Source organism: Scyliorhinus canicula, chromosome 1 (assembly GCF_902713615.1).
Source record: "Scyliorhinus canicula chromosome 1, sScyCan1.1, whole genome shotgun sequence".
Taxonomy (NCBI): Eukaryota; Metazoa; Chordata; class Chondrichthyes; order Carcharhiniformes; family Scyliorhinidae; genus Scyliorhinus; species Scyliorhinus canicula.
Genome location: NC_052146.1, coordinates 129,349,168 through 129,373,181, shown reverse-complemented (window position 1 = coordinate 129,373,181; position 24,014 = coordinate 129,349,168). Strand labels below are relative to the sequence as shown.

The window sequence follows — 24,014 nt, the reverse complement described above, 5'->3', positions numbered from 1 at the left end:
GCATCCAAAGGAATAAAATACTGTACTGCAACCATCTTGTTAAGTTGTCATATGGCATGATGTTCTGACTTAACCCAAAAGTCATGTAAATATGCTAAACGCTTAACTAATATGCCCATCAGTGTTTTGTAAAATCTATTGCCAATTCAGTCTGTTATAGTTGATCTTTGAAATTTATATACTGTTATCTGTAATGGAACGGAACACATCTGAGGAAAGTAGTTTTTGTCTTTTCACATTGCATCTATTTGTAATAACTATGCTTCCATGTCACAAAAAACATTTATAGTTCTGTTGCAAAGTTAGTACAGTTAGTACTGTGATCTGAAACGAAAGAGAAAATGCTGGAAAATCTCAGCAAGCTGGCAGCATCTGTAGGGCGCGAGAAGAGCAAACATTTAGAGTCCGATGACTCTTTGTCAAAGCTGACAGACAGAGAAAGTGGGAAATATTTATACTTTGTGGAGTGAGAAGATGAGTGAAAGATGAGTCATAGCCACAGAAACCCAGGGAAACTTGGTACTAATGGCCAGAGAAACCAAGGGGAGAGAGTGCTAATGGCAGTCCCCAGAGAGAACAAAAGATGTGAAAGGTCAAACAGCAGGGAAACTAACATCAGAGGATGAAGTGTAGGTGTAGGGGGAGGGGATCTTGCTGAGATTTTGCAGCATTTTCTCTTTCGTTTCAGATTCCAGCATCCACAGTAATTTGCTTTTATTTAGTACTGTGATCTGCTGCTTTCTTCATTTATCACGATGAAATACGGAAAATCCGCTCAAATACAGCAATACGATTTCTCGTGTTGAAATACGCAATCCTCTGTAGCCCTCGGTCAATTCCAACCTGAAACCGGTCAATTCCAACCTGAAACAGTACTGAAGGAAAATATTTAAGGGAGAGGAGTTTTTTTGGGAAGGAAGAAAAAAGTATTAAGAGGCAGCTTGCTGTAAAGGGCTGGCTGGTGGGGTGGGGGTTCGGGGGGTAGCGAAGCTGATTTGGCAAGCCACAGTGAATGCATTCCTCCCGAAACACTTAGATTGGTTTCCTTTGCAACGGCTGCTGGAAGACAGGACTTTGTGCAGGAGCCCCACCTCCTCTCCTCACACTATACAGTGCATGCGTGTCATGTGATGCTTCACACGGTCTCTCATTGAGGTGCCTGTACATGTATGTAAATGCTTTGGATTTGCATTTTCCATTTATCTTTGATTTGTGCAATAAAGGTGGAAAGCTGTACTTCAGATTGGTGGACATTTTTTCTTTGAAACAAAAATACTGATTTTACTGCCAAAATACTGATTTTTGGTATCTGGAATACTGATTTCTGTTGGAAAAGGATGGCCTCACTGTTGTTAGGTGAATTAGACATTCTGAATTCTCCCTCCATGTACCTGAACAGGTGCCGTAGTGTGGCGAGTGGGGGATTTTTCACAGTAACTTCATTGAAGTGTTAATGTGAGCCTACTTGTGACAATAAAGATTATTATTATTATTAAATGGCCTAGCAAGCCACTCAGTTTAAGGGAAATTTGGAGATGGACAACAAATGTTGGCCTTGCCAACGTTTCATTCCATGAAAGAATAAATAAAAAATGGTAACCACAGACTAGGTCGGTATGATAGACACTGTATCTCCCAGTATATCAAGAAACACTTGCATTTAGTGCCTTTCACAACCTCCATGTGCCAAATTACTTCACAGCTAATCAAGTGCGTTAAGTGTAATCACTCACAACATAGAGAACACTGCAGCTGATTTGTACACAGGTTGCCACAACAGGGGCGGCAGGATGCTGCAGTGGTTAGCACTGCTGCATCACAGCACCAGGGACCCAGGTACGATTCCGATCTTGGGTGACTATAAAGCTTGCGCATTCTCCCTGTGTCGCTTGGGCACCCTCCAGGTGCTTTGGTTTCCTCCTGTAGTCACAGATGTGCAGGTTAGGTGGATTGACCATACTTGGTTTTGCATTGAGAATAATCAGGAGATGAAAATGCAATTGGATGCTGAGTCTGTGCATATGCTTTGCTTTTGGCTCCTTCATAGTGAAACCATGTAAAATTCTCTTTCTGTAAAAGACTCCTGACTACAGTATAGCCTACTTTTTACCCAGCTAGAACTAGGTTCTAGTGTTCTATTATTGGCAGTGATTAAGTACTATACCTGGAGCATGTTGCACAGGAGACAATTGGTGATTTATATCACACTAGCAAGGGTAACGTAATAACTGACATATACAGGTCATTTTGAGGAGTGTAGGACAAAGCCAGCGTTCCGTTTCTGGTTTGTGTGGTAGAAATCTTTTTTAACTATTTATGGTTTTAGTGAGGTTTTTCTAAAATGGTGATTTTATTTTTAAGTGGGTGCAATAACATCCTCAAATGATTACTGCGCTGTTCTGGTACCTTTACATTTCTGTTGATTGTCTCCTCCCCAAGATATAAATTTATTTATTTAGTTTTTTAATAAATTTAGAGTACCCAATTAATTTTTTCCAATTAAGGGGCAATTTAGCGTGTTCAATCCAACTACCTTGCACATCTTTGGGTTGTGGGGGTGAAACCCACACAAACACGGGGAGAATGTGCAAACTCCACACGGACAGTGACCCAGAGCTGGGATCGAACCTGGGACCTCGGCGCCGTGAGACTGCAGTGCTAACCACTGCGCCACCGTGCTGCCCGACCCAAGATTTAAATTGGCTTCCTTACTGAAATACGGTACTATTTTTTTCTTTCTTCAATTAAGCATTTCTCTATTCTCTGATTTCCATCTTCACTCATTCTCCTTGCCTCCTGTCTGATCTTGCAGCCCTCACTTAAATTCATTTTGCACATAAAATTCCTCCCACTAATGCCTGAGCACTGTTGAAATGCAGCTGATTTATTTCTCATCTCTGCGACTTGTTATTCAGCCCACCTTCGGTCCCACTTTTCTCAACATACACCTTTGGCAAAACTCTCCAGTGTTTTGGGATACCCTGAGGTTACGCAAGGTGCTAAATAACTGCAAGTCTCAAGTCAGAGCTTGTGGTTTATTCATCAACCATTAGATTTAGTGTTAGAGTTTGCTGTTCTTAGCCAAAAATGGCTGTTATTCCAGGATAATCTTGGAGGATGGAAACAATTCCAGGCTCTTGCTCTCTCCGTTCCCACCCCACATTCTATGCTGGCTTGAGTCTTCAGTTATTCTCTTTTCAAAGGCACTCTCGCCCTCGTCCCCCCCCCTTCAAAACGACATTAATCACCCTGATCCACTTGTTCTTCCTGGTTGTTGTTGCTGATTCAGGTCTGCCTTAGTTATCTTCCTGGGCTCAATGATGTAAGTTGTTCCTGTAAGCAATCTGAGGGAGAGATGTGATGAAGAATTTGCAAACTAGAATCGTCCCATGAGAAATAAATTTGTGCAGGGTAAACCTGGTTTCTAGTAAGTACAATTTGCACTGCATTTAATTGGGCAAAAATAGACATCACCAATACAAAAACAAAATACTGTGGATTGCTGGAAATCTGCAATAAAAATAGAAAATGCCAGAAATACTCAGCAGGCCAGCCTGCATCTGTGGGAAAAAAACAATTAATGTTTTAGGTCCAGGACCTTTCATCAGAACTGAAGATAGATGTGTAATACGTTTTGAGCTGGGGCAGGGGCCAAGAAGAACAAAAGGAAAGGTCTGTGGTAAAGTGGAGAGCGGGGAGATTAAATGACAAACGGTGACATGATACCAAGTGACTGCAAACGTGTATAGGAAAGAAATAGAGATGTGCTGATGAGGTGTGAACAGCTACATGGCAACTGTTTGAATGCACCACTGTCTGAATGCACCACAAAGGGATAAAAAAAGAAATGAGACATGACCATTCCAGCAAAAAACAGAGCAAGATGGAGGGCGAGGATGTGATCTAAAATTGTTGAACTCTGTATTGAATCTAGAAGGCTGTGGGTGCCAAGTCGAACAATGAGCCTGTTCCTCAAGTTTTCATTGAGCTTCATCGGAACAGTGTAACACAATGTTCAGGACAATCGGAGTTAGAGTGGTGGAGAATTAAGTGACAAGAAACTTGGGCACACCAAGTCAATGCAGCCATTGTTTCATTTAAATTATGTAGACACGAACATTATTGCATTGGTTGTTGTGCACAAGTCAAAGACTTTAAATTGCTGTACATGTACGGTTATACAAAGATTAATGGGATCATGTACTTTAAATTGTCTGCGTACTCAAACACAATTAGGAGAAGCATTATTTGTCCCCATTTATATTATGGAACTGCTCAGGAGCAGGATTTCACATGTAGTAATCTCGGGGAAGTGCAAGAATATCGTTGAAAGATTATGGAAATCTGTATAATGTCAGATAATGGTGTCAGAAAGTGGGCAGTGGTGCTAATTCTGGAACCAACAGGGGATCTATTCTTAAATGATTGAGTTACATTTACATTGTGTTATAATAGTTAAATGGGAGGTTACATTAGAAACTAGTGTGTGGCCAGGGTCCAATGATGTTTAAGATTCACTTAGAAAGGGAAAGCTGGTACAAAAACTACAACACCAAATTATATTGAGACACGTTCACATATTAGAAAGATGCTTTCAATGAGATGGAAAGCAAGACTGTCACTCAGGATTGTAGAGCAACAATGGAGTATTTATATTAAACGAAACAGATTGTAACGGTGCAGAAAGGCAAGATTGGCACCCGGGGTTGTAGAGCAACAATGGAGTATTTATATTAAACAACACAGATTGTAAAGGTGCAGAAAGGCAAGATTGGCACTTGGGATTGTAGAGCAACAATGGAGTATTTATATTAAAACAGATTGTAAAGGTGCAGAATAAAGTTTAAATTCTCAATTTAAAAGAAAACTGCAATGCGATAGCTAGAGGTTCCAAACAAATTTTAATTGAGGTGAATCTAGAGGGGCAATAAGAATAATGAAAAAACAAAAGCAAAATATAGAGGATAAAAAAAGCTAATAGATTTCAAGAAATATTAAAAAGAACACGAGAGAATTTTACAATTTATGTCAATAAAAAGAATGGAATGACCAGTACTGAGCTGGGATTCGGGAAAGGGGGAGGCTTGCAAATTTGTTGATCAGAAAATGGCAGAAATATTTAATAAGTACTTGCATTTATCATTAGTGATATGGATAAAAGGAATTTTGGATCAACAGGTTCATCTAGAGAAGATTACAGTGCTAAGGCCCAACAGGATATATTTTATGATGCTGAGGTAAACGAGGGAGGAAATAATATTTCCAGGCTTTGAGTGTGGATAAATGTCAGAGGACTGAGAAATGGGTAATGTGTTACATGTTTGCAGAAAATATCTTCAGGTGTGGCCCATGCCATCACGATGGGGCATGGCTTGGAAAAACTGGTAACGCCGGGAATCCTGAGATCGAGGTGCCCCACCCCCATGCACATGCAGAATCTTTCCCCACCCCCAATGTAGATTCACTAGGTTGCTGCCTGGCATGAGAAAATAATAATATGAAGGCAGACTTGAAAAATTGGGGCCTTTTGTTTAGCAAGATGCAGATTACAGTTCTGATTGATTGAAGTGATGTAATGATAGAAATTGTCTCTTTGGGCAGACGCAGCATGGGTTCATGAAAGGCAGGTCATGTTTAACTAATTTATTAGAATTCTTCGAGGACGACTTCCGGTTGCGGCTATGACCAGCTAAGTCGCACGTTTGGCTGCTCCTGCTACAAAGGTGTTTTCGGGCCGATTGGAGGGCCCCAACGGCGCTGTAAGGACAAATCCCGGTGGGGGAAGGCTCCCTGAAGAGAACCAGACCAACTTTATGGTCGGTACCCGGAGTGGGGTGGTAAAGAGAGCAACAGCAGCTCCCAAAAAAAAAGCGGGGGAAGAAGACCAAAATGGCGGCCGGTGGTGCACCCGAGGAATGGAGGAAATGGGCGGAGGAGCAGCAGGCCGCTCTCCTGCGCTTCTTTACGGAGCTGAAAATGGAGCTCTTGGAGTCAATGAATGCGACGACCACCAGGCTGATGGGAGCCCAGGCGACCCAAGAGGCGTCGATTCGGGAGCTGCAACAGGAGATGACTGCGAGGGAGGAGGAGGCCACGGTCCTCGTGGGAAAGGTAGAGGTGCACGAGGCACTCCACCTGAAATGGCAGAGCCGTTTTGAGGAGCTGGATACCCGAATGAGGCGGAAGAACCTGAGGATCTTGGGCCTGGCAGAAGGCCTGGAGGGGTCAGACCTCCCGGGATATGTAGCAGAAATGCTGAGCTCCCTGATGGGGGCAGGGGCCGTCCCTTCGCCCCTGGAGCTGGAAGAGGCCTACAGGGTCATGGCTAGGAGGCCAAGAGCAAATGAGCCCCCGAGGGCGGTGCTGGTGCGGTTCCAGCGACTCAGCGACCGTGAAAGAGTGCTGGAGTGGGCCAAGAGGGAAAGGAGCAGCAAGTGGGAGAATTCGACGGTGAGGGTCTACCAGGACTGGAGTGCGGAGGTGGCAAAGCGGCGGGCCCGGTACAACCGGACGAAGGCGGTGCTACATGCAAAACGGATCAGGTTCGGAATGCTGCAGCCAGCGCGCTTGTGGGTCACCTACAGGAACCAACACCACTATTTTGAGTCCCCAGAGGAGGCGTGGGCCTTTGTACAGGAAGAGAAACTGGACTCGAATTAGACCCAGGGGATACTTGGCCGCCTTGGCCGCTCGGGTACTTTCAGCTGAATTCTTTGTTTGGATTTTGAACTCTTGCTGTGGTTTTTCTTCTGATGTTTTTTCCCCCTTTGCCAACTTCCCTTAGTTATTGTTATTGTGGTTATTCATGGTTATTTATGGTTATTTATGCTGTTTGGTAGAGGGCGACTGTTAAGTACATTGTTATTTGTTATTTATCTGTTATTTATAATGTTAAGTTGGGGAGGCGGGACGGGGGGGAGAGCAGATCGGGGATATGGGCTCCTAGGGGGGGTTCTTTACAGGCATGGACGGGGACGGGGGTGGAACTGAAGATGGCGGGGTGGGGTGTGGCAGGGCGAAAGCGCGGGCTTTCCTCTGTTTTCCCGCGCGCGGGGCAGAGGAGGGGGGAGGGGAGGAGTGCGGGGCGTGGCTAGCAATGGCGACCTTTCCCGCGCTGGAGCGGGGCCAGGGAGGAGTGGCAAGGGGGGGGAGGCCCCCCCCCCCCCGAGCCGGGGGGAGTCGGAGTGTGGCAGGAGCAGCCGGGTCAGCGTGAACCAGCTGACTTACGGGAGTACAATGGAGGGTACATCGCGGCTAGGAGGGGTCCTAGCCTGGGGGGGGAGGGGGGTTAGGGAGGGACACCGGGTTGCTGCTGAAAAGACCAGAAACGAGAAGTGGAGGACTGGAGAGGTGGGGGGAGGGGGACATCGCCATGGGGAGCGGGTCAGAAGGGGAGGGTCGACCCGGGGCGAGCAGGGAACAGGACATGGCTAATCGGCAGGGGAGGGGGGCGGGTCGTCCCGCGACCCGGCTGATCACTTGGAACGTGAGGGGGTTGAATGGGCCGGTCAAGAGATCAAGGGTATTCTCACACCTGAAGGGACTGAAGGCTGATGTAGCAATGTTACAGGAGACCCATTTGAAGGTAGTGGACCAGGTTCGCCTGAGAAGGGGGTGGGTGGGACAGGTGTTCCACTCTGGATTGGACGCAAAGAACCGGGGGGTGGCGATTCTGGTGGGAAAGAGGGTGTCGTTCGTGGCGGAGGAGGTGGTGGCGGATAAGGAGGGTAGGTATGTGATGGTGAAGGGTAAGCTGCAGGGGGAGAAAGTGGTGATGGTCAACGTATATGCCCCGAACTGGGATGACGCGGGTTTTATGAGGCGCCTATTGGGCCTCATTCCGGGACTGGAGGCAGGGGGCTTGATCATGGGGGGGGACTTTAACACAGTGCTGGACCCCGGGCTAGACAGATCGAGCTCAAGGACCAATAGGAGGCCGGCAGCGGCAGAAGTGCTGAGGGGGTACATGGAGCAGATGGGAGGAGTAGACCCATGGAGGTTTGGTAGGCCGAGGGCGAGGGAGTATTCCTTTTTCTCCCACGTCCATAGAGTGTACTCCAGAATCGATTTCTTCGTGTTGAGCAGGGGGCTGATCCCGAGGGTACGGGAAGCTGAGTACTCGGCCATTGCGATCTCTGATCATGCACCACATTGGGTGGATGTGGAAATGGGGGAGGCGCGGGACCAGCGCCCGCTGTGGCGGCTGGATGTGGGGCTGTTAGCGGACGACGAGGTGTGTAAAAGGGTCCGGAAGAGCATTGAGAGCTATCTGGACTTGAATGACACGGGTGAGGTGCAGGTGGGGATGGTCTGGGAGGCCCTGAAGGCAGTGATCAGGGGAGAGCTGATCTCCATAAGGGCGCACAGAGAAAGAAAGGAGAGGCAGGAGAGGGAGAGGCTGGTGGGGGAGCTATTGGAAGTGGATAGGAGATATGCGGAGGCACCAGAGGAGGGGCTGCTGGGAGAACGGCGCAGCCTGCAGGTCAAGTTCGACCTGCTGACCACCAGGAAGGCAGAGACGCAGTGGAGAAGGGCACAGGGCGCGGTTTATGAGTATGGGGAAAAGGCGAGCAGGATGCTGGCACACCAGCTTCGCAAACGAGATGCGGCTAGGGAGATTGGGGGAGTGAAGGAGAGGGGCGGGAAGGTAGTGCAGAAGGGGCAAGAAGTGAACGGGGTCTTCAGGGATTTTTACAAGGAGTTGTATCGGTCTGAGCCGCCGACGAGGAGAGGGGGAATGGAGGACTTCCTAAACAAATTGAGGTTCCCAAGGGTCCAGGAGGGGCTGGTAGAAGGGCTGGGGGCGCCAATAGGGCTAGAGGAGCTAGTCAAGGGAATAGGTCAGATGCAGGCGGGGAAGGCGCCGGGGCCAGATGGGTTCCCGGTGGAATTCTATAAGAAAAATGTGGACTTGGTGGGACCGGTACTGGTACGAGCCTTTAATGAGGCGCGAGAGGGGGGGGTTCTGCCCCCGACAATGTCGCAGGCTCTGATCTCCCTGATATTGAAGCGGGATAAAGACCCCGTGCAGTGCGGGTCCTACAGGCCTATCTCGCTTCTGAACGTGGATGCCAAGTTGCTGGCAAAGATCCTGGCAGCTAGAATAGAGGATTGTGTGCCAGGGGTAATCCATGAGGACCAGACGGGGTTCGTGAAGGGGCGGCAGCTCAACACGAACGTGCGGAGATTGCTGAATGTAATTATGATGCCGGCAGTGGAGGGGGAGGCTGAGATAGTGGTAGCGCTGGACGCGGAGAAGGCATTCGATAGGGTGGAGTGGGAGTACCTGTGGGAGACGTTGGAACGGTTTGGGTTTGGGGAAGGCTTTATTAAGTGGGTGAAGCTGCTCTACTCTGCCCCGACGGCAAGTGTAGTGACAAACGGGAGGAGGTCGGAGTATTTCGGGCTCCACCGAGGGACCAGGCAGGGATGTCCCCTATCCCCCCTACTTTTCGCACTGGCGATTGAACCGTTGGCGATGGCACTGAGGGGTTCAGGGGGGTGGAGAGGACTGACTAGGGGAGGGGAGGAACATCGAGTATCGCTGTATGCGGATGATCTACTGCTGTACGTGGCAGACCCAGAAGGGGGAATGCCGGAGATAATGGAACTATTAGCAGAGTTTGGGGACTTTTCGGGGTACAAACTAAATTTGGGCAAAAGCGAGGTTTTTGTGATACACCCGGGGGACCAGGGAGAGGGTATTGGGAGACTCCCCTTCAAGCGAGCAGGAAAGAGCTTTAGGTACTTAGGGGTGCAGGTGGCAAGGAACTGGGGGACCCTCCACAAGTTGAACTTTTCCAGGCTGGTGGAACAGATGGAGGAGGAATTTAAGAGGTGGGACATGGTACCGTTGTCGCTGGCGGGGAGGGTGCAGTCAATCAAAATGACGGTCCTCCCAAGGTTCTTGTTTTTATTTCAGTGCTTGCCCATCTTCCTCCCTAGGGCCTTCTTCAAAAAGGTGACGAGTAGCATCATGAGCTACGTGTGGGCGCATGGCACCCCAAGGGTGAGGAGGGTCTTTTTGGAGCGGAGTAGGGACAGTGGAGGGCTGGCACTACCCAATCTTTCGGGGTACTACTGGGCGGCAAATGTGTCAATGGTGCGCAAGTGGATGATGGAAGGGGAGGGGGCAGCTTGGAAACGAATGGAGAGGGCGTCCTGTGGCAACACAAGCCTGGGGGCCCTAGTAACGGCACCATGGCCGCTCCCCCCCACGAGGTACACCACGAGCCCGGTGGTGGCGGCCACCCTCAAGATATGGGGGCAGTGGAGGCGACATAGGGGGGAAATGGGAGGTCTGTTGGCGGCGCCAATAAGAGGGAACCATAGATTCATCCCGGGGAACATCGACGGGGGATTTCAGAGCTGGTACAGGGTGGGCATACGGCAGCTGAAGGACCTGTTTATAGAGGGGAGGTTTGCGAGCCTGGGAGGGCTGGAGGAGAAGTTTGAGCTCCCCCCGGGAAACATGTTCAGATATTTACAAGTGAAGGCATTTGCTAGACGGCAGGTGGAGGGGTTCCCCCCGCTCCCCAGTAAGGGGGCGAGTGATAGGGTGCTCTCGGGGGTCTGGGTCGGAGGGGGGAAGATATCAGACATCTACAAGATAATGCAGGAGGCGGAAGAAGCATCAGGGGAGGAGCTGAAAGCCAAGTGGGAAGGGGAGCTGGGAGAGCAGATAGAAGACGGGACGTGGGCGGATGCACTGGAGAAGGTCAATTCTTCCTCCTCGTGTGCGAGGCTGAGCCTCATTCAATTTAAGGTGCTGCATAGAGCTCACATGACGGGGACAAGGATGAGCCGGTTCTTTGGGGGTGAGGACAGGTGTGTCAGATGTCTGGGAAGCCCAGCGAACCATGTGCATATGTTCTGGGCATGTCCGGTGCTGGAAGGGTTCTGGAAGGGGGTGGCAAGGACGGTGTCGAAGGTGGTGGGGTCCAGGGTCAAACCAGGATGGGGGCTTGCGATCTTTGGGGTCGGGGTAGAACCGGGGGTACAGGAGGCTAGGGAGGCCGGAATACTGGCCTTTGCATCCCTAGTGGCTCGACGAAGGATATTAATTCAATGGAAGGACGCGAGGCCTCCAAGCGTTGAAACTTGGATTAACGATATGGCTAGCTATATTCAGCTAGAAAGGATCAAATTTGCCCTGAGAGGGTCGGTACAGGGATTCTCCAGGCGGTGGCAACCTTTCCTTGACTTTTTAGATCAGAGATAGACGTTCGGGGTCGTGGCAGCAGCAACCCGGGGGGGGGGGGGGGGGGGGGGAGGGGGGGGGGCAGCAAGGGTCGGGGGGGGAGGGGGGGGGCAGCAAGGGTCGTGGGGGGACATGCACGACTGTAACGCGGGCAAGTCTGCTCGCTGCTCATGTCTGAAACTGTAGGCTGCCTTGTTTGTTAAGGTTGCCTGGGGGGGGGGGGGGGGGGGGGGGAGGACTGGTGCGCGCGGATGAGGGCGGGCGAGGGAGGGACATTTGCCTAGAGGGATTGTGTTGTAAATAATTTAAAAATTAGTAGGGGTAAATGTTTGTATGGAAAAACTCTTTCAATAAAAATTATTTAAAAAAAAAAAAAGAATTCTTCGAGGACATTTGAGTACGGTTGACAACGGGGAACCGGTGGATGTGGTTCATCTGGATTTCCAGAAGGCATCCAACAAGGTGCCGCACAAAAGGCTGTTGCATAAGATATGGGTGCACGGCGTTCTGGGTAATGTATTAGCACTGATAGAGGATTGGTTAACTAACAGAAAGCAAAGGGCGGGGACAAATGCGTGTTTCTGGTTGTGATCAGTGGCAATCAGTACACAGATGATTTGGAGTTGGGGACCAAGTGTAATGTGTCAAAGATTGTGGATGACACTAAGATGAGTGATAGAGTAAAGTGTGCAGAATACATAAAGTCTGCAGAGGGATATAGATAGTGTAATTGAGTGGGCAAGGGTCTGGCAGATGGAGTACAATGTTGGTAAATGTGAGGTCATCCATTTTGGTAGGAATAACAGCAGAATGGACTGTTATTTAAATGGTAAAAAATTGCAGCATGCTGCTATGCAAAGAAAGAAGTCTTACAACACCAGGTTAAAGTCCAACAGGTTTGTTTCAAACACGAGCTTTCGGAGCACGGCTCCTTCTTCAGGTTCATTCACCTGAAGAAGGAGCCGTGCTCCGAAAGCTCGTGTTTGAAACAAACCTGTTGGACTTTAACCTGGTGTTGTAAGACTTCTTACTGTGCTCACCCCAGTCCAACGCCGGCATCTCCACATCATGGCTATGCAAAGAGACCTAGGTATCCATGTGCACGAATCGCAAAGTTGGTTTGCAGGTGCAGAAGGTAATTGAGATGGCAAATGGAATTCTGTCCTTAATTGCTAGAGGGATGGTGTTTAAAAACAGATGTTATGTTGCAGCTGTATAGGGTGCAGGTGAGGCCACGCCTGGAATACTGTATACAGTTTTGGTCTCCTTGAGAAAGGATTTACTGGCTGGACAGTGTGTTGAGGCGATTCACTAGGTTGATTCTGGAGTTGTGAGGATTGGCTTATGTGGAGAGATTTAATAGACTGGGACTATACTCATTGGAATTTAGAAGAATGAGGGGAATCTTCTAGAAACATATAAAATTATGAAGGGAATAGTTAAGACCGAAGCTGGGAGGCGGCACTGTGTCACAGTGGTTAGCACTGCTACCTACGGTGCTGAGGACTCGGGTTGGATCTTGGTCCTCGGTCACTGTGTGGAGTTTTCACATTCTCTCCTTGTCTGCATGGGTCTCATCCCCACAACCCAAAGATGTGCAGGGTATGTGAATTGGCCACGCTAAATTGCCCCTTAATTGGAAAAAAAATATTTGGGTACTCTAAATTTAAACAAAAAGGTAGAAGCAGGGAGGTTGTTTCCACTGGTGGCTGAAATTAGAACTAGGGGCATAGCCTTAAAAGAAGGGGGAGCAGATTTAGGACTGAGTTGAGGAGGAACTTCTTCACCAAAAGGGTTGTAAATCTGTGGAATTCCCTGCCCAGTGAAGCAGTTGAGGCTAACACGTGGGATGTTTTTAAGACTAAGATGGATAGATTTTTGACCAGTAAAGGAATTAAGGGTTATGGTGAGCAGACAGGTGGAGCTGAGACCACAAAAAGATCAGTCGTGATTTTTTGGAATGGCGGAGCGGGCTCGAGGGGCTAGATGGCCGATTCCTGCTCCAGGTTGGCGTCATACCTATCACGAAGGAAGATGGTGGTGGTGATTGAAGGTCAATCATCTTAATTCCAGGACATCACTGCAAGTGTTCCTCAGGGTAGTGTCCTAGGCCCAACCATCTTCAGCTGCTTCATCAATGACCTCCCTTCCATCACCAGGTCAGAAGTGAAGATGTTTGAGGATAACTGCACAATGTTCAGCACCATTTGCGACTCCTCAGATAATGAAGCCATGTCCACAAGCAGCAAGACCTGGCCAATATCAAGGCTCGGGCTTACAAGTGTCAAGTTACATTCACACCATACAATTGGCAGGCAATGACCATCTCCTACAAGAGAGGATCTAACCACCGCCCATTGACATTCAATAGCACTACATCGCTGAATCCCCTACAATCAACATTCTGGTGGTTACCATTGATAAGAAACTGAACTGGACTAGTGACATTAATACTGTGGCTACCAAGGCAGGTCAAAGGCTAGGAATCCTACGGCGAGTAACTCCCCTCCTGAGCCCCCAAACCCTGTCCATCTACAAGGCGCAAGTCAGGAGTGTAATGGAATACTCTCCACTTGCCTGGATGAATGCAGCTCCAACAACCCTCAAGAAGCTTGACACCATCCAGGACAAAGCAACCTGCTTGATTACTCCCCCTTCCACAAACATTCAAACCCTCCACCACCGACGAACAGTGGCAGCCATGTGGATCATCTACCTTGATAGTAACTCACCAAGGTTCCTCAGACAACACCTTCCCCAAACCCACAACCACTACCATCTAGAAAGACATGAGCAGTAGATACTTGGGAACTCCACCATCTGGAGGTTCCACTCCCAAGTCACTCACCATCCTGACTTGGATATGTATCGCCGCTCCTTCACTGTCACTGGGGCAACATCCTGGAACTGTCACCCTAATAGTGCAGTGGGTATACTTGCCCCTCAAGGACTGCAGTGGTTCAAAAAGGCAACTCATCACCACCTTCTGATGGGCAACTAGTGATGGGCAATAAATGCTGGTCTAACCAGCGACGTCCACATCTAATAAATGATTTTTTAAAAAAAGTTCTTGTGTAGGTATGGGGAGAGGGTGGATCAATTGTTTCTAGTTCTTCCAGTAAAATGTACCACGGGCACGATTCTCCGCTGCCCACGACGGGTCGGAGAATAGCGGGAGGGCGTCCCCGACATTTTTCATGCCCTCCCGCTATTCGCTTCCCCCGCCCCCCACGGCCGCTCCACGACACGAATCACTGCTCGCCGTTTTTTACGGCAAACAGCAATTCTCCCCAGGCCGATGGGCCGAGTTCCCAGGCCTTTACGGCCGTTTTTACGGCAGCAAACACACCTGGTTGCTGCCGTCGTAAAAACGGCCGCAACATGCCCGTTCTGGGCATCCAGGGCCCCGATTAGCACAGCAGTACCACGGCTGTGCCAAGGGGGGCATGGGCCTGCGATCGGTGCCCTACCGATCGCGGACAGTGCGTCCGTAACGGACAGTGCGTCGGACGCACTATTTGTCCCTCCGCCGCCCCGCAGGATCAGTCCGCGGGGCGGCCGAGGGAGATGACGGCCCCACGCATACGCGTGTTGGAGCCGTCCAACCCGTGCATGCGCGGCTGACGTCACGTGCGCGTCAGCTGGCGTGACGCTTGGCGCGCGGACTTAGCGACGGTCGCTAAGGTCGTGATGCCGTGCTTCACGGGGCCCCGCTGCTAACCCCGCCTGGGGGGGGAGAATCGGTCCCGGGAGGGGGCACGGAGGCTGCCGTGAAACACGGCCAGTTTCACGGCAGCCTTTACGATTCGCCGCATTTGAGGAGAATCGCGCTCCACAGATATAGGCCGCGATTCTCCGCTCCCCACGCCGGTTGGGAGAATCGCGGGAGGGCCCCCCGACTAATTTCACGACTCCCTGGCGCCCTCCGTGATTTTCCCACCCTCCCCGCTCGGAAGAATCGCCGCTCGTCGTTTTTCACGGCGACCGGCGATTCTCCGACCCGGATGGGCCGAGCGGTCTGCCGTTCGCGACCGTTTCACGACGGCAGCAACCACACCTGGTTTCTGCCGTCGTGAAATCGGCGTTAGATGCCGGTTTTGGGGCTTGTAGGGGGCCTGGTGGGGAATGAGCACCACGACTGTGCTCGGGAGGGGACAGGCCCGCGATCGGTGCCTACCGATCGCCGGGCCGGCGTCTCAATCGGACGCACTATTTCCCCTCCGCCACCCCGCAGGTTCAAGCCGCCATGTCTTGCGGGCCGGCTGAGGGGAAGACAGCCACCGTGCATTCGCGGGTTCGAGCTGTCAGCCGTCGTGACGTCAGCCGCGCATGCGCGGGATGGAGCCGGCCAACCTGCGCATGCGCGGCTGACGTCACATAGGTGCCGCCGTCGCGTCACTCTCGGCGCGCCGCCCGGCGGCCGAGAGTTACGGAGCGCCGCTCCTAGCCCCCCCGGGAGGGGAGAATAGGGGGCGAGGAGCGGCCTCCGAGGCCGTCGTGAAACTCGGCCGAGTTCACGACGGCCCTCCCGATTTTTCCCAGGAGTGGAGAATTCCGCCCATAAAATATTCGGGCGATTAGAGCAAGAGCAATTTCTTTACACAGTTAGAAGGCTATAGAAATTAATTCCAAAATTGGTGATTGTGACGGAAACTTATAATATTCGAGATTAGATTAAGTAGGCGGCTGAGGAGAAAATAGATGAAGGCATTTGGGAAGAGGGCAGTAAATCTGATTAGAACTATTTTCTCAGAAGTGTAAATACAAACTTGAACTGAGTGATCTTTGACAAAGGGTCATATGGACTCAAAATGTTGGCTTTTTTCTCTCCCTACAGATGCTGCCAGACCTGCTGAGATTTTCCACCATTTTCTCTTTGGTTTCAGATTCCAGCATCCGCAGTAACTTGCCTTTATTTTTACTAAATAGTCTGGTTCTGTTTTGAGTTGTTTAGAATCCAAGATGTGACTTTAAATCAGCTGCATATCTGTAATTTCTACTGGTACAGTTAACATGAAAATCAAATACTATTTTGTCATTATGGCAGTGGCGGGTCATGTTCCAAATCAGCAATAGCCAAAAAGTGGATTTCTGTCCCCTGGATATCCAGTCCAATTGCGGCTAGATGAAAGATGGAGGCAGCAAAAATACTTGTGGTAAAATCTGTACAATTTTCAATTCTGGTATTGAGGGCAAACTACTCCGAAAACATTTTGCTTTCTACTGACCAATTTAATTACAGGATTGCCTTTGGCATTTCTACTGTCTGAGGTAGTGCTCAAAGATGCCTTTGTGTGCAGCATTCATGGGAAACATTTATGGCTTGTGCTGGTGACTGAACTGTGAAAAATGTAACATTGCCCATGCTGATACTTCTGTCCTAGATTAAATATATTTTTTTTAATGTATTTTTTCTGCTGTGTAGTTGATTTCATTTACATGTGTTTGATTTTAATAATCTGTATGTCTTACTATTTAAAGTTCATGGAAGAACATCAAAACTATTTCTTTCTTTACCATCTTAGGTTTGCTGAAGAATACAAAGAACAGCCCAGTCGAGGGTATGGAAGTGGTGTCATTCGTGTATTTAAGAAACTGCTAAGCCCAAACTGTAATGATGTGTTTAAACCAGCAAGGGAACAGTTTAAGGGAAAGGGCTCCTACGGAAATGGAGGTGCCATGAGGATCGCCCCTATTGCACTGGCATATCCAGATATTCAGGATGTTAAAAAGGTCAGACTGATGGAGCTTGCATAATTTCCTTTTGCTCAAGTAAGACAGATTTTATTATTGATTTGCTTTCTTTCTCCTCTTTTCCTTTCACCCTCCACCCCTTTAGCGTCAATGGTGCACCCTCTTTGAACAGAATTTGTCGTTTAAACATTTTTAGAATTATTATTCCTCTTACCACCACTGGCTGCTATTCCCTAATCTCAAGAAAAAGCTCTATGCATTCACTTGGCCACTGTAGTTTTGTCTTGGCTTATTATTGATAAACCTTGGATCCAGTCGGTCAGCCTATAATATATAATGGGGTTGAGACAATTATGGAAGCCATGTATGATGGGGTGGCAGCAGCAGGAAAAGGATGAAGCTCTTTTGGATGGCCTTTTTAATTAATCTTTTGCTATGTTTTTGTTCACTTGCCAGAGTTTATCTATACTAGTGGATCACCTGGGGCATTGCTTATGGTAAGTCAGATGGTGGTCTGTTTTTGAGGACCAGGAGCATTATTTCATGTAATGCCCAAAATACTAATACAAGATGGAGCTACCAGGTTATAAGTACAATTACTATTCAGTACACACTACCATAGAATTTGAAAATGGGGAATGCCATCAGATTTTCTAATAGCATGTTGGAAGGCATTTCATTTCCAGGTTAGCAGCTCCTAATTTAAAAAACCTGGTTTACATTTGTGATGAATTGTCCATTGGTCCAGTGAATTGACCTCTGGTATGGACAGAGGTGAGCTAATCTATACTTTTATTTATATAATCGTGGATTTGGTGTGTCATTCCTAATGATGAGTTCGAGGCTGCTGCAGTGGGCGGAGGGTGGGTGGGGGGGGGGGGGGGGGGGAAGCATTTGTAGGATCTCCCTACTAATAGTGATCTCCCTACGAATAATAATCTTTATTATTGTCACAAGTAGGCATACATTAACACGGCAATGAAGTTACTGTGAAAATCCCCTAGTCACCACAATCCGGCGCCTGTTCGGGTTCACAGTGGGAGAATTCAGAATGTCCAATTCTCCTAATAGCACGTCTTTCGGGACTTGTGGGAGGGAACTGGAGTACCTAGAGGAAACTCGCGCAGACACTGGGAGAACGTGCAGACTCTGAACAGACAGTGACCCAATCCGAGAATCGAACCTGGGACCCTGGTGCTGTGAAGGAACAGTGCTAATCACTGTGCTACCATGCTGCTCAGTGCTCCATATGTAAATGGATAACTGGGAGCTGTTACAAATATATAAAAGTCACCATAAAATGTAAACTTCTACTTTGAAATTGTCACATGTAATGTTACCAGAAGTCCTTGTAAATAGAAACCTTTTATTGTTTTCCAAGAAAATTAAGCCCAAAATGTTGACATTGATGCCCCCCCCCCCCAAATTACTTTATTTAAAATGGGGCGGTTTTGACAGCAATATGTCTGATCAACACCTCTGCCAGAACATTAATCAGGCTGGGACAGTTGAATGTTTTGGAGCAGAAATATAGAGCTGGTCCATGACCCTATACAAAACCTACACGTTTAATCCTAGAATAAGGTCAACCAGTTTAGCGCAAAGCGAGCCAACTGCAGATGAATAAACTATTAGGCATTCAGATCAAGGCGGCATATCACTCCTATGTTTTAATCCGCTGAATCTACCTGCAGATCTGTCGATTGCAAACAGTGGGGTAAAGGATGATGAGGTCAAATTATATTTTCAAAGGGTGAGTGATGCAGCCAGCAGACTGTATCATGGACATCCCTAATGCCGCCTGATATAGAAATATTCAAATACTGTGCTACACCACGTTCAAGTTTGTCACACGCAAGTTTTGACATTACACTTCAAAATATCAGAAAAAGAAAGCGAGTCACTTCCAAATGACAAAAAAGCATCCCTCCAGGAGAGTACTGAATTGACCTCCTAATCCTAATTCATCACTAATTAACTTTAGGTCCCTACAGGAATTAAATCATCTGACTTGTGCAATAGAATTTGTAGCAGCAGAATAATGTGCATTACTTGGTATAATACTCCTGTCCTCTGACATGCTATAAATGACAGCTTGAGAGATCCACTGGTTTGTTATATTATTTTTCTTGATTACTTCTACTATTTCAGTAGTTGCAGTGAAATATCTTTAGAAAAGGTTTCAAAAATAAGGATATGAGTCTGGTGATGTCGCAACATATAGATTAGATAAAAACGCCATCCTTAGACATAACCCTTCGGATGCGGTTCTGTTATATTTTTTTCTTGAGAATTTTGGGTGTTCAGTTATGTGAAAGTGGTGGATGAATGCTAGCAAGTATGCTAAAGGTGGAAAGCATGTGTCAGTTTCCCGAACATTGTGTCGCTCTAATTTCAGTTTGCATGTACAGTGATTTTTGCAGCTCCAAGGAGTTTAAGGTGCTTTTTACTTTTGTTCTTTCAACTCTTGGACACCAATATGTCTCGAGTATGTTGTTCAACTTTCAGAAGTTGTTTCATTACGAAATATTAATTTACCATTAAAATTAACACTTGTTTTTTTTTAAAAAAACTAACCACTGCTTTTTCTTAGCCAATTCAATATAATTTGTTTAATTAATTGAGGTTTACTTTTGAATAATATACCCTAACCTAACATAACTTTCAATGCTATGAAAGACTGAGTTATTTGTCAGAAACTCAGCTAAGCCAACTTTTGAAATGTTTTTCAAGTGCCAAACGTAAAGTAGTAGAGAATATTTTTTTTTTGACACAACCCAGCAGTGAGGTTGCATTCTTTTTGAAAAGACCGCTCTGTGGTGTTGTGGAAGATTTATTTTCAATTAATTGTTGCTCATTGAAAGAGGTAAAGTTAAAGTACTGGGAAGAGATAATATAATATTGCTTATTGTCACAAGTAGGCTTCAATGAAGTTACTGTGAAAAGCCTCGAGTCGCCACATTCCGGCGCCTATTCGGGGAGGCCGGTATGGCAATTGAACCCGCGCTGCTGGCATTGTTCTGCATTACAAGCCAGATATTTAGCCCACTGTGCTAAACCAGCTTCCGTTTTTAATCTATCCAAAAAGGGAAACGCAACTATTATGGCCAGTGGCTACTTGGCACAAGATCAGCTCCATCTTTTCATTCAAAATGCAATTCTGTAGATTAGATTTAATTAAAAAAAGAACACCTTATAATTATCTCCCTTTGCTGACTTTGATGTTTTGTTTTGGGACAGTTTGCAAAGAAAAATGCTGAAGTGACGCATGCTTCCTCACTGGGTTACAACGGTGCTATCCTGCAAGCCCTTGCTGTTCATCATGCTTTGCAGGGGGAGTTACAGAGGGACAAGTACTTGGATCAGCTCATTGGAGAAATGCATTTGGTTGAGAATGATGAAAAATCTCTGTCAGATGCAAAAGAGTGAGTACAGGTCTAGGGTGGCCTCTTGTGGCTAACTGCTTTATTTCTCTGGATAACTTGATATGAAATTCTAATGATCTTGCCAACATACGCAAGGGGTGACCTTGTTGAAGAGCATTGAACATTTAGGATCCATGATAAAATACAAATCTAATGTTTTCTGTCACAAAAGCCTTTAAATAAAGTGACAGAAATATATTACTGTGATATAATCAGTTTTCAAAAAGGTCTGTCATCTGATATTTTTTAGTAAACGTTTTCTCTTTACTTTTGATTCCCCTTTTGCCTCCCATCCACGTGTATTATGCCTCTTTCAAGTGTTAAATTCTTCCATGTATGAACCTAGATGGTGAATGTTGGCTTGCTATTGGAATTCAGAGGGAAATATGTACACGTATGTGCCACAAGTGTTCATGAAATCATATGATTTTCCCCTCTATCCCAAGTCAATTGTAGCAACCCATTTTGTTATGTTACTGGCACAGATTCTGGGTTAAATGGTCTTTCTGTGCTGTACTATTAAATCCAAGTTTACTATTTGCAGACAAAATCAAACTTGGGACTTCTAATGTGCATATCAAAGTGTTCATTGTTAAGGACTTTTTAAAACCCATTTTGCTTAAAAGGGTGGAATAACTGATCAACAAAAATGCAGTTAAATTCTGAGAATGTGATAAAATCGCTAAAACTTATTCAAGGGATTTAATCATAACCTAAATGCCAACTCCCAATCTTTCAGACAGTTCACAGATATTGCTTTTTATGGGTCTAATCTGGGTCACAATGCATAGAATAACTGCTTTTTACGGATTAATCTCGATCACAATGCATAAATTTATTGCTTTTTATGGATTTAATCTGGGTCACAATGCATAGATTTTTAAAAAATTAAGTGAATTTGAGGAATTTTTGTTTGATGTTTCAGCCCATTAAAAATTGTTCAAGATTTCCACGAGGGAACTGTTGCAGTCTTTCTTGGTATGTGACCAGAGTTAGATTTCTGGAGGCTGAGGTCATGAAAAGCTATCATTCAATATATTGCAGTCCTTAGTTCATTCCTAACTAGGAAAAGCCTTGGCATTTTGATATAGGATAAAGCGCATAGTTCAAGAAAGGTGAACTTCCACAGCATTGAATAATACAATTCCACCCTTTTAAATTTTCTCCTGACCTCTCCTTCTACTCAGTCGCCGCAGCCTCCAGCGTGACCAAAGCCAGTAGGAGAGTCTCGAGCCTTGAAAATCTCTGCCAGTAATGAAGTGCTGTAAACAGTCAGCAGGTCGGCCAGCATCTGTGGATGTGTTATTCATTTTTTCTGCTAACTTGCACATCCTTCTAAGTTTAAAAACCAGCCAAAAACTTGTACATGATATTTTGTCTTTATTTTTTAATGGGATTTGTGCATCACTGACGAGCACCAGCATCTGGTGCCCATCCCTAATTGCTCTTGAACTAAGGGGCATGCTTAGTCATTTCAAAGGGCAGCAACAATCACATTGCTGTGAGTCTGGAGGTCATACTAGGATAGCAGATTTCCTTCCCTAAAGCATAGTAATGAACCAGATTGTTTTTTGCGCCAATTGACAATGGTTTTATGGTCATCATTCAACTTTTAATTCTAGGTTTTTATGAATTCAAATTCCACCATCTGCCGTGGTTATCCTGGATGTCTGGATTCTAGTCCACTGACAAGAGCACTATGCCACTGCCTCCCTTTCTCTTGGTGGACGTATATGACCACAGAAAGATAAAGTCAGCAAAGGGATATGGTTAGGTTAAGCGAGTGGGTACAAATCTGGCACATGGAGTATAATGTGGGAAAATGGGGTTGACCACTTTGACAGAGAAAATAGAAAAGCACAGTATTATTTAATGGTGAGACACTGCAGAATGTTGTGGTAAAGAGAGACGTGGGTATCCATTAAACGGATCTCAAAGTCCGCATGCAGGTACAGCAAGTAACTAAACACAAGCAAATGTTGGCCTTCAGTGTAAGGAGATGGAATATAAAAGTAGGGAAGTTTTGCTGCAGAGATTTGGTGTTATCATACCTAGAGTTCTGTGTGCAGTTTTGGTTACCTTAAGGAAGGACATACTTGCATTGGAGGCTGTTCAGAGAAAATTCACTTGACTGATTCCTGGGATGAAGAGGTGATATGGGGAAAGGTTGGGCCTATGCTCTCATTGCAGCTTAAAAGAATGAAGGGTGATCTTATTGAAAAGATTCTGAGGCAGTGTAAATGCAGAGAGGATGTTTCCCCTCATGGGGAATCTAGAACTACTGGGCACAGTTTAAAATTGAATGATCTCCCATGTAAGATGGAGATGCAGAGGAATTTCTTCTGAGGAGCCCGGAACACAGCTATTGTCACTTATCCCACTGATGTATTGCTGGCCACCCAGTGGAGCCGCCCATTTCGACAAGCGAGGTGGGGGTTGGGACAGAGGAGGGAGCAGTGTAGCCAGACTCGAGGCCGGCTGTAGTGAACAGACACTAGTTTACTGACTACTGCCGCTTTGTTCTCTGCTTGTTGAATTACAACAGCAAACATAGAACCATGGAAATGTTCCAGCACAGAAGGAGGCCATTCGGTCCATGCCAGCCCAAGGACACCCACGTGCCCTTTCTAATTCCACCTTCCTGTACCACCACAGCCCTGTAGCTTGCAACACTTAAGATGCAGATCCAGGTACTTTATTTCAGGGTCTCTGCCTCCACCACCAAAGCGGGCAGCGAATTCCATATTCCCAGTATCCTCTGCGTTAAAATGTTATTCCTGATGTCCCCTCTACACCTTCTGCACTTATCTTGAATCCATGTACCCTGGTTCTAGAATTCTCCACCAAGGGAAAGAATTTTATCCTGTACACTCTTTCACTTCCCCTCATAATTTTGTACATCTCAATTAAGTTACCCCTCGGGCTTCTTTGTCCCAAGGAAAATAACCCCAACCTATATTAAGGGCAGCACGGTAGCATGGTGGTTAGCATAAATGTTTCACAGCTCCCGGGTCCCAGGTTCGATTCCCGGCTGGGTCACTGTGTGGAGTCTGCACGTCCTCCCCGTGTGTGCGTGGGTTTCCTCCGGGTGCTCCGGTTTCCTCCCACAGTCCAAAGATGTGCGGGTTAGGTAGATTGGCCATGCTAAATTGCCTGTAGTGTCCTAAAATGTAAGGTTAAGGGGGGGGTTGTTGGGTTACGGGTATAGGGTGGATACGTGGGTTTGAGTAGGGTGATCATTGCTCGGCACAACATCGAGGGCCAAAGGGCTATGTTCTATGTGATCTCTCCTTGTGGCTACACTTTTCTAGCCCTGGCAACATTCTTGTAAACCTCTGCACTGTCTCTGGAGCAATTGTGTCCTTCCTGTAATATGGTGACCTGAAGGGCACACAGTATTCCAGTTGTGGCCTCACCACTGTTTAATACAATTTCAACATTATATCCTAACTTTTATATTATATACCTCTGCCTATGAATGAGAGCATTCCATATGCTTTCTTTACAACTTGTCTACTTTTAACTGCTTAACTGCGGTTTTTAGGGATCTGTGTACTTGTACGCCAAGATCTCTCCCTCATCTACCCCTCTTAGTATATTCCCATTTATGAGTAATCCCTATAAATTTATGACCTCTCACTTCTCAGTGTTAAATTCTATCTGCGCCACTTTATCGTCCACTCCACCAACCCATC

General features: G+C 46.8%; 1 protein-coding gene across 1 annotated transcript in view; it reads left to right on the top strand.

The window, feature by feature from the left end:
- Window positions 1-24,014, top strand: part of adprs (ADP-ribosylserine hydrolase) — a 41,100-nt gene that overhangs the window by 7,385 nt on the left and 9,701 nt on the right. The window contains exons 3-4 of the mRNA XM_038799919.1: window positions 16,726-16,933; window positions 20,135-20,319. Of these exons, the coding sequence (XP_038655847.1) occupies window positions 16,726-16,933; window positions 20,135-20,319 (393 nt within the window). The remainder of the gene's footprint in view (window positions 1-16,725; window positions 16,934-20,134; window positions 20,320-24,014) is intronic.